The sequence below is a fragment of the Chrysochloris asiatica genome, unplaced genomic scaffold (assembly GCF_000296735.1).
Source record: "Chrysochloris asiatica unplaced genomic scaffold, ChrAsi1.0 scaffold00160, whole genome shotgun sequence".
NCBI lineage: Eukaryota > Metazoa > Chordata > Mammalia > Afrosoricida > Chrysochloridae > Chrysochloris > Chrysochloris asiatica.
Window position 1 is genome coordinate 575,061 of NW_006408678.1, and position 9,942 is coordinate 585,002.

The following is a 9,942-nucleotide window of genomic DNA, read 5'->3' on the forward strand; positions in this document are numbered from 1 at the left end:
TGGGAAGGAAGAAATCATCTCATTAAGAAAATCATTAATGTCACATGCAAGTAAAATTTTGCTGGAGATAATTCAAAAACAATTTCAACAGTACATGAACAGGGAACTGCCCAAAATTCAAGCCAGATTCAAAAGAAGATGTGGAATTAGGGATAGCATTGCTGACATCAGATGGATCTTGGCCAAAAGCAGAGAATTCCATAAAGATGTTTACTTGTGCTTTATTGACTATGCAAAGGTTTTTAACTGTGTGGATCATGACAAATTATGAATAACATTGTGAAGAATGGGTATTCTAGAATATTTAATTGTGCTTATGAGGAACCTAAACATAGACCAAGAGGTAGTTATTAACAAAACAAGGGGATACTGAATGGTTTGAAATCAGGGAAGGTGTGTACCAGGGTTGCATCCTTTCACCATACTTATTCAAGCTGTATACTGAACAAATAATCTGAGAAGCTAGATTATACAAAAAAGAATGTGCCATCAGGATTGGGTAGCTAGAGTTGGTCTCTCAGACTTCAGCTATATTATCAGGAGGGACCAGTCCCTGGAGAAGGGCATCATGCTTGATAACGTGGGGCGTCAGCAAAAAAGAGGGAGACCCCCCAGTGAGATAGAGTGACACAGTGGACAGCAGCAGTGGGCTCAAACAGCAACAATTGTGAGGATGGTGCAGGACCGTGTAGTGTTTCTTTCTGCTGTGCATAGAGTCACTATGAGTGATTACCAACTCAACAACAACTTCATGTAAATTGGGAACAACCAAGATTCATTTGTGGTTACCAGAAGTGGGAAGGAAAGGAAAAGCGTTATGGAAAAAATTGGAAACTGATAGTGATGATGGTTATACAACATGATAAATGTAATTAATGCCACTGAACTGTATATAGTCAAAATGTTGAAATGGCAAATATTTCATTGTATATATTTTTACTACAAAAGAAAGGTTTTATTTTATAATAGCCTCTTCTAATTCCGAATATTATAGAGAATCACAAGATAATAGCATATAGGTTTGCCAATGGAGTAAATCTTTACCGAAAGAGCCTACCATATCTTTCTCCTATGAAGTGACTGTTGGATTCAAACTTCCAATCCTTTAGTTAGCAATCTCTCACCCACAACACCACCAGGGATGCGCATATACAAACAGCCCTGGGGTGCTGCTGCTCCTAGCACAGAGTTGCTGTTGTTAAGTGCCATCGAGTTGGTTCTGACCCTTTATAAGGTTTCCAAGGACAGTGTGGTGAGTTTGAACCGCCTACCAAAAAAACCACAAAAAACTAACTAAACAAAACCAATTACTGTTGAGTCAATTCTGACTGATGGAAACCTACATATGTTAGAGTAGAACTGTGTCCCACAGGGTTTTCAGTGGGTAATTTGTCAGAAGGAGATTGTCAGGCCTTTCTTCTGAGCTTCCTCTGGTGAACTCAAACCTCCAAACAATTGCTGCTAAGTCGATTCCGAATGTTGTTGTTGTTAAGTGCCGTCAATTCAGTCCTGACCCATAGCGACCCTGAACAGGGTTTTCAAGACTATAAATCCTTATGGGAGCAGAAAGCCTCATCTTTCTCCCACGGAGCAGCTGGTAGTTTCGAACTGCTGACCTTGCAGTTCGCAGGCCGATTTGTAACCACTACGCTACCAGAGCTCCTGCTAAGTCAATTCCGAATAGGAGCGCTCTCTTTTCAGCATGCTTATTTGCTTAGGTGCTACTTGTATAAGAATCATAAGAGTTAACATTTACTGACTATTTTACTATGGCCACACGCTCACTAATGCACTACATGCTTTAGTCCATTAACTCCCCATAAGAACCTTGTGAGGTATGTACTATTACTGTTCTAATTTTAATTGATGAGGAAAAATGAGATTTCACAGCTGGTATTATGGAAAAGCAATGGTGTTGGGGGTCATAACTAGAGTTCAGATCCCAGGCCTGCCTCTGAGTAAGACTTGGACTCCAGGCTGTAAGCATGGGTTGGCAATGTCTGTCCATCCAGTTTTATGACAGTGGTTATATGCCATGGAATTTGTTGGTTCTACCTCATAGCAACCTTGCATAGGGTTTCCAAGGCTGTAAATCTCTACGGGAGCAGAAAGCCTCATCTTTTGAACTGGTAGTTTTGAACTACTGACCTTGAGGTTAACGGCCCAATTTGTATCCATTATGCTACCAGGGCTCCTTAGTATAGTACAGAAAATACTTCAGTGACTGAAATGCTCCCAAAGACACTGACATGATTTCTTTAAAAGCATTACATGAAGACTTGTACTCTGAATAACTACATGACAGCTAAGAGTACATTACATTTGAGATAGCTCAGCCTCTTGGCTCTTTGTGCTTTATAAGATTTTAAATGTCTGAAAATATCTCGCATTGGTAATGGTATGAAGCAAAGCCAAAATCTGTAAGACAGCCAACATGTGGATTCTATTTCAAGCAACAGCATGAAGTATAGGATTGGAAGACAGAATTTACAGAACATTTTGGTTTGTAAATGAGTGAGTCACCCATTCATTATCTTAGTTGAATTATGCTGCTATTATAGAGTTAAACTGTTTGCTGGCAAGTACTTGTCGGAAGTGGAATCTTAATTAGGCTCTTGGGAGATATACCCTGGGAAAGAATTTTTAAACCCAAACTATAATAGTTTAATTGTCAGCTTAATTATAGGGAAGGTGTCAACTGGCGTGCTTTGAAGTTCTTGCCTAAAAAGGGATATTTCCCAGTAATAAAGTGGGAAGCAAAGGAAAATTATGTTTTGTTTTTTCATAATCAGGTTTTCATAGTGGGGTAATTTGGGATGGCTTTCCAGAACATTAAAGAACTCCTTTCAAATTGAAGTGGAGGAAAAAAAGGTTTCTAAATCCAAATTCTGTGGAAGTGTATGTATTCTAACATGAAGCAATCATAGGTGGAGAGAGTTCTGGGGAACAGGAATTGGTGCATTGCCAAGAAGAGACCAATAAATCTGATGAACCCAAGTGGACTCAGAGTCACGGGAGCACATGACAAAGCCTTGAAGCTTTGGTGACTATCTCCACACCCACAAACCCTGCTTCCTCAGATAGTTTTTCAGCCTCAGACAGTTTAACAACTGTGATATCAATGTATTACCTTAAACATTGTGAGAAAGTTCCATATGAGGATAGCTTACAGAATTAATTCCTTAAAAGCATTCTTCAAAAGCTTTAATGCCCTTAGAGGCACTATGGTCATCAGGAGATAGAACCAACTTGATGACAGTCAGTATTTTTTTGTTTTTGTTTAAATCTCTGTAGTGTTTCTATTTCTTCACAAGCACTGTCTTTTTGGTGTCAGTTTTCATCTTTTTAAGGAAAGATGAAGAGATGGGCGGTAGTAATTCATTTTAATTCTTTTATTTATTTATTTTTTAAGTTTTTATTGTGAGCTAAGTGATAGTTTACATGGGAGAACATTGACTTTACACCGTTTCATTGCAATGATTATAATCTCTGTGCATTATCATTCAACCATATTCCATTCCTTGTTTTTATTGTGTGTGTGTGGTTTTTTTTTTTGGGGGGGGGAGGGAGCATGTACATAGAAACACTAGGCAAATATAATAATATAAACAACCAAAGGCCACATTCTGCAAGCCTGCCTCCTGGCCACCAGCACCCAGTCCCCTCTTTCCATGAGTCCAGAGTCCTCAGCTGCTCTTTCTCTCCATGTCCTCATCTCTGCCTCCATCTCTGGTGTTGCTGCTACTCTGAATAGGGTCCCACACTCTGCTTGTACTCTTCTCTTTTGATGATGCTAGGGGCCTCTGTTTCTGTACTATAGGATTAACAATTCTCCCGTTTTTGTTACAAAACATCTACTTTTACAATTGTGACAGTCGCAATTAGTCATGATAACAATTACTCACTAGTGAATCCTAAGAATCTTAACTCGGTCTCTTTTAACCAGACTTATCTAGACACAGTGAAAGCTATCCATTGGAGACTATACCTTACCCCTCATACTCTTAAACTAAACTCCCTCTTGAAAACGTGTAAGCCAGTCACTTCATGCCTTTATCACCCCCTCATTTTAAGTAGTCATTGCCTAAGTTGCCCATCCCTATCTACCCTGTATACATAGGGGGTAGGATTGATACTTGATATGAAGACTCCTTCCCTCTCAGTTGGTATTTTGAGCTACTACATCCATAAGTATAGGTCAAATTCATCAAATAGTAGCAATTTACACTCGTTTCCTTTATCAACAATTGTTTGTTTTTTAATAATACTTTTATTTATTTATTTTTAAATGTTTAAACCTACCAGCAACTCTGAAGGAGAAAGCTGTCTGCTTCTATAAAGATTTACCATCTTGGAAACCCTATGGGTCAGAATCAACTCAATGACAGTGGATTTTTTTTTACATATACATGGAGTTCAGAGTCATACAGACTTGATATCAACTTCCAGCCATTCCCTTGTTTGTTGTTGTTGTTGTTGTTTTTAGGTGCCATTGAGTTGGTACCAACCCATAGCGACCTTATGCACAGCAGAACGAAACACTGCCCGATCCTGGGCCAACCTCACTACTGTTGCCACGCTTGAGTCCATCAGTGCTGCCACTTGGCTAATCTATCTCGTTGGGGGTCTTCCTCTTTTTCTCTGACCCTCCACCTTACCAAACATGATATCCTTCTCCAGTGACTGGTCCCTCCTGACAATATGTCCAAAGTATGAGAGACGAAGTTTGGCCTTCCTGGCCTCCAAGGAGCACTCTGGCTGCACTTGTTCCAAAACAGATCTATTGGTTCTTTTGGCAGCCCATGGCACTTTCAATATTCTCTTCCAACACCATAACTCAATGGTATCAATTCTTCTACAGTCTTACTTATTCACTGTCCAGCTTTTGCATGCATATGAGGTTATTGAGAATACCATGGCTTGGGTCAGGCGCACCTTAGTCCTCAAGCTGACATCTTTGCTCTTCAACATTTTAAAAAGGTCTTGTGCAGCAGATTTGCCTAATGCAATACGTTGTCTGATTTCTTGACTGCTGCTTCCATGAGTGTTGATAGTTGATCCAAGAAGAATGAAGTCCTTGACAACTTCAATCTTTTCTCCGTTGATATGAATGTTGTTTATTGTTCCAGTGGTGAGGATTTTTGTTTTCTTGACATTGAGATGTAATCCATACCGAAGGCTGTGCTCTTTGATCTTCATCGGTAAATGTTTTAAGTCCTCTTCACTTTCAGCAAGCAAGGTTGTATCATCTGCATATCGCAGGTTATTAATGAGACTTCCTCTGATCCTGATGCCACGTTTTCCTTCATAGAACCCAGCTTCTCAGATTATTTGTTCAGCATACAGGATGAATAAGTATGGTGAAAGAATACAACCATGTTGCACACCTTTCTTAATTTGAAAACATTCGGTGTTCCCCTGTTTAGCACTGTGATTTTGAGGGTGTTACTTGACTTTTGAACATTGAATAAGGAATCCCATAGAATTGATGCATTTGAGTTATGGTGGTGAAGAATATTAAAAATACCATGGACTGCCAGAAGAAGAAACAAATCTGTGTTGGAAGAAGTACAGCCAGAATACTCCATAGAAGCCAGGATGATGAGGCTTTCTCTCCCATTCTTTGGTCATGTTGTCAGGAGGGACCAGTGAAGAAGGGCATCGTGCTTGGTAAAGTGGAGGGTGAGTGAAAAAGAGGAAAACCCCCAGCGATATGGATTAACACAGTGGCAGTAGCAATGGGCTCAAGCTTAACAGCTGTGAGGATGGTACAGGACTGGGCAGTGTTTTGTTGTTGTGCACAGGAGTTGGAACCTACTCGACGGCACCTAACAACAACTTGACTTCTCTAAGTCTTATGTAATTCATTCATAAAATGGTGCAGAGTGGGGAGATAGTAACACAGGGTAGTTGTGAGGATTAAATTAAATGATATGATGCATAGTCTTTGAAGGAGTCCTGTTTGGGCAGCCATTAAAGCACTCTACTGCTAACCAGTGGTTCAAACCCAGCAGCCACTCTGTGGGAGAAAAAAGTACAGGTCTACTCCCATGAAGATCACAGCTTTGGAACCCTATGGGGCCGTTCTCCTCAGCCCAGTAGATCACTATGAGTCAGAATCAACTCAGTGACAGGAGGTGTTTTGGGGGGTTATGGAGTCCTGGTGTGGCGCTGTGGGCTAATGTGTCAGACTGCAAAGTCGTTTGAACCGCAAGGTCGGTGGTTCAAGCTCACCAGCTACTCCTTGGAAACCCTACACAGGGTCGCTATAGGTTGGAATCGACTCAATGGCACTTAACAACAACAACAACAGGATTTTGAAATTTTGGACTATATAAAAAACATAGAACAATGTCTAGTATATATTGTGCTGCCAAGTTGGTTCCAACTCACAGTGACCCTATATAGGGTTACCAAGAGTAGCTAGTGGGTTTCGACTGCCACCCTTGCCTAGCAGTCCTACAGTGCCACGCACTCAAGGCCCTTGCTGGTGTGTTGTTGTGTTGTTGTTAAGTGCCATCAAGTCAGTTCTGATAGTGACCCTGTATAAGGCTTCCAAGGAGTGGCTGGTAGGCTTGAACCACTGACCTTGTGGTTAGTAATTCAGTACCTATTCTAGAGTGCCACACCAGGACCCCACTGTACACGTGTACATAGCTATTCATTTACTTCTCTCAAAATCCTGTAAGGAAGATGTTATTTTTATTCCCATTTTCAGATGAGAAAAACAAGGTAAATAGTGGTTAAGTTACTTGCTTAAGGTCACACGACTAGGGCACTAGTTTTGACCCCAGGCAGGTCAGCTTGAGGATCTGTGCTTTTGACTTCTGTGTTATATTAATGTTAGCTCTTTTAGAGACAAATGATAAACCCAGTTCTAAGTCCTATGTTGCAGGAATGGACAAGCATTGTTACAATGATGTAGATCCTGCTCAGAATTTCACTCTTCTTAGTCATGGTGTTTAAACCTGCTGCACATGACCTCTTTGACATGTTGAAGAGCAAAGCTATTGGCTTGAGGACTAAGGTGTGCCTGACCCAAGCCATGGTGTTTTCAATAACCTCATATGTATGCAAAAGCTGGACAGTGAATAAGGAAGACCATAGAAGAACTGATGCATTTAAGTTATGGTGTTGGAAGAGACTATTAAAAGTATCATGGACTTCCAGAAGAACAAATCTATGTTCTTCTGGCAGTTCATGGTACTTTAAATATTCTGTGCTGGAAGAGGTACAGCTAGAGTGCTCCTTGGAGGTCAGGATGGCCAGACTTCGTCTCTCATACTTTGGACATATTGTCAGGAGGGACCAGTCACTGGAGAAGGATATCATGTTTGGTAACGTGAAGGGTGGGAGAAAAAGAGGAAGACCCCCAGCGAGATGAATTGGCCAAGTGGCAGCAATAATGGGTTCAAGCATAGCAGAGATTTGTGAGGTTGGCTCAGGACCAGGCAGTGTTTCAGTCTGTTGTGCATAGAGTTACTCTGAGTCGGTACCAACTCAATGGCACCTAACAACAACAACAACAAATTTATTTAATTAATAAATTTCACCAAGGAATTGAAGTAACATATAAATGTAATCACATTTAATATTGAATAATACAAATAGTTACTCAAATGAATAATCAAAGGAATTAGAACAAAGGGGAAATGAGCAACATTTGGGTGTGGAGACCCTATCCAGGGTGACTATATCTCAGAACCGACTCAACGGCACTTAACAACAACGCTATTTGTATGGGAGTCCTGGTGTGGCACAGTAGGATAAGCATTGGACTGTTAACCACAAGGTCAACAGTTCCAACCCGCCAGCCACTTCTTGAAAAATCTATACAGGCAGGGCTCCTATGAGTTGGAACTAACTTGACGGCACTTAACAACAACAACAGCTATTTGTATATAATGTAGAATGAGTTCAATGTAAGTGAATAGAAATTTTACTTTACAGATTTTGAATCTTTTGTAGGCCTCAAGTCATCTTGTGTAGCAAAAAGAAAGGTGTGTTATCTGAATGCCTCTTATCCATGCTTACATCTGATACTAATTGAATTGTTCAATAGGTTTATTTCAAAAACAAGCTGAAGTTGGCACTCATTGGACAGAGCGTCTTTGGACAAGAAGTCTACAGTCACCTGCGGAAAGAGGGCCACCGAATAGTGGGAGTATTTACAGTTCCAGACAGGGATGGAAAGGCTGACCCACTGGGTGAGTGTACTCTGAAACAACTGGGCCATGGTCTTTCAGCTGTCCAGCCTCAGCTGTCCTACTGGCCATGGTCTGATCTGTCCTCCCTCTTCTCTGCCACAGACACCAAAGACTCAGACTGTGCACCTCTCCCTCTCGGCTCTTCCACCTCTTCTCTACCTGTTGGAGGCTTTCCCAGGCCAAGTCTATTTTCACAGAGGATGTGGACACCTCAGCCTTCCCTTCTCCAGGGTCCCTCTTGTATGAAGAACTTTCCCATGAATCTCCATGGGGTCACTAGGTCCATCAGAAGAATTTCCAGACTTGTATTTGTTTTCTGAAACACACTCGTGACTTTCCAAGGGTACCATGGCACATCTAGAATAATGCCTAAGGCAGTGATGCTAGTAAGAATGAAGGGAAGGCCAGACCCAAAGACAGAAATTGATGTGGGGTCATAAGGAATGCTTGTATTTCATAAAAAATATGGTAGGCATTACGTGGTGGGGTGAGAAGATGGAAAACCTCAAAGTGAACAGTGTGATTATGTTTTGCACACCATAGTTATGCTGAGCACTGGATGTAAGACACAATGATAGAACAATCCGAAAATAGTACAGGTAGGAAATAAGCAAGAGGGGCTAGACACCATGGCTTATCACTTGACTATAAATCACTAGTGGGATGGAACACACTGGATGGAAAACAGTGATCTGTGATCACCTTAACATTATACTTTTTAATTCTCAGAAGAAGCAGTTCTAGAGTTTATCCAAATTCTTTGTGACAACTCTAAAAATTATTATACCTTAATATTCTTGTCTAAGAGTCCAACTAAAAACAACATTGGGCCAACAGCACATATAGACTTGAGTGTAATCATTGAGCTTGAAATTATTCTTACTTCAGGACAAGGTCATCTCAGCTCAAGGAATTCCAGCAGAACTTGCTTTGTGAATTTATACCTGGCTCTCAAGTCAGATTCTTGTTGCTGTGACTACTTGTTTCATCATCATGCATTCCAAACAGCTTTGCGTGGGACACAGTTGGGAGGAATGATGTTTGAGATAAAAATTTGGGTGTTAAATCAGAGCAACCCCAAATGTTGTTGTTGTTGCTGTTAAATGCTATCAAGTTGATGACAACTCACAACTACTACACTGTATAGGATTTCCGAAGAGCAGCTGGTGAGTTGGAACCACAACGTTGTAGTTAGCAATTCAGTGCTTACCTTACAGCACCACACAGGACTTCCTAGAGCCTCAAAAATCATTAGAAGAGCCCAGTAGCTAGGTTCAAACCTGTCTCAGTAGGGCACATTTTTATAATGAAGATTTCTTTCACAATTTTCTCTTAATCTCCCCCACATTTAAAAATGAATCATGTATCCATTTTCCTGTCCTCTCATATTTGGGTTGTTTGTTGCTGTTGTTAGGTACCATTGAGTCGGTACCAACCCATAGCAACCCTATGCACAACAAAACAAAACACTGTCCGATGCTGGGCCAACCTCACCATCATTGCCATGCTTGAGTCCATCTATGCTGCCACTTGGCAAATCCATCTTGTTGGGGGTCTTCCTCTTTTTCTCTGACCCTACACCTTACCAAACATGATATTCTTTTCCAGTGACTAGTCCTTCCTGACAATATGTCCAAAGTATGAGAGATGAAGTGTGGTCATCTTGGTCTACAAGGAGCACTCTGGATGCACTTCTTCCAAAACGGATCTATTGGTTCCTTTGGCAGCCCATGGC

At 40.9% G+C, this 9,942-nt stretch overlaps 1 protein-coding gene across 2 annotated transcripts in view; it reads left to right on the forward strand.

The window, feature by feature from the left end:
* Positions 1-9,942, forward strand: part of ALDH1L2 (aldehyde dehydrogenase 1 family, member L2) — an 86,562-nt gene that overhangs the window by 19,470 nt on the left and 57,150 nt on the right. Inside the window, exon 2 of one of the 2 annotated variants that reach the window (XM_006871075.1) lies at positions 8,063-8,207. In XM_006871075.1, the coding sequence (XP_006871137.1) occupies positions 8,063-8,207 (145 nt within the window). Of the gene's footprint in view, positions 1-8,062; positions 8,208-9,942 lie in introns of those variants that run through there. The other variant, XM_006871076.1, reaches the window with a different exon arrangement.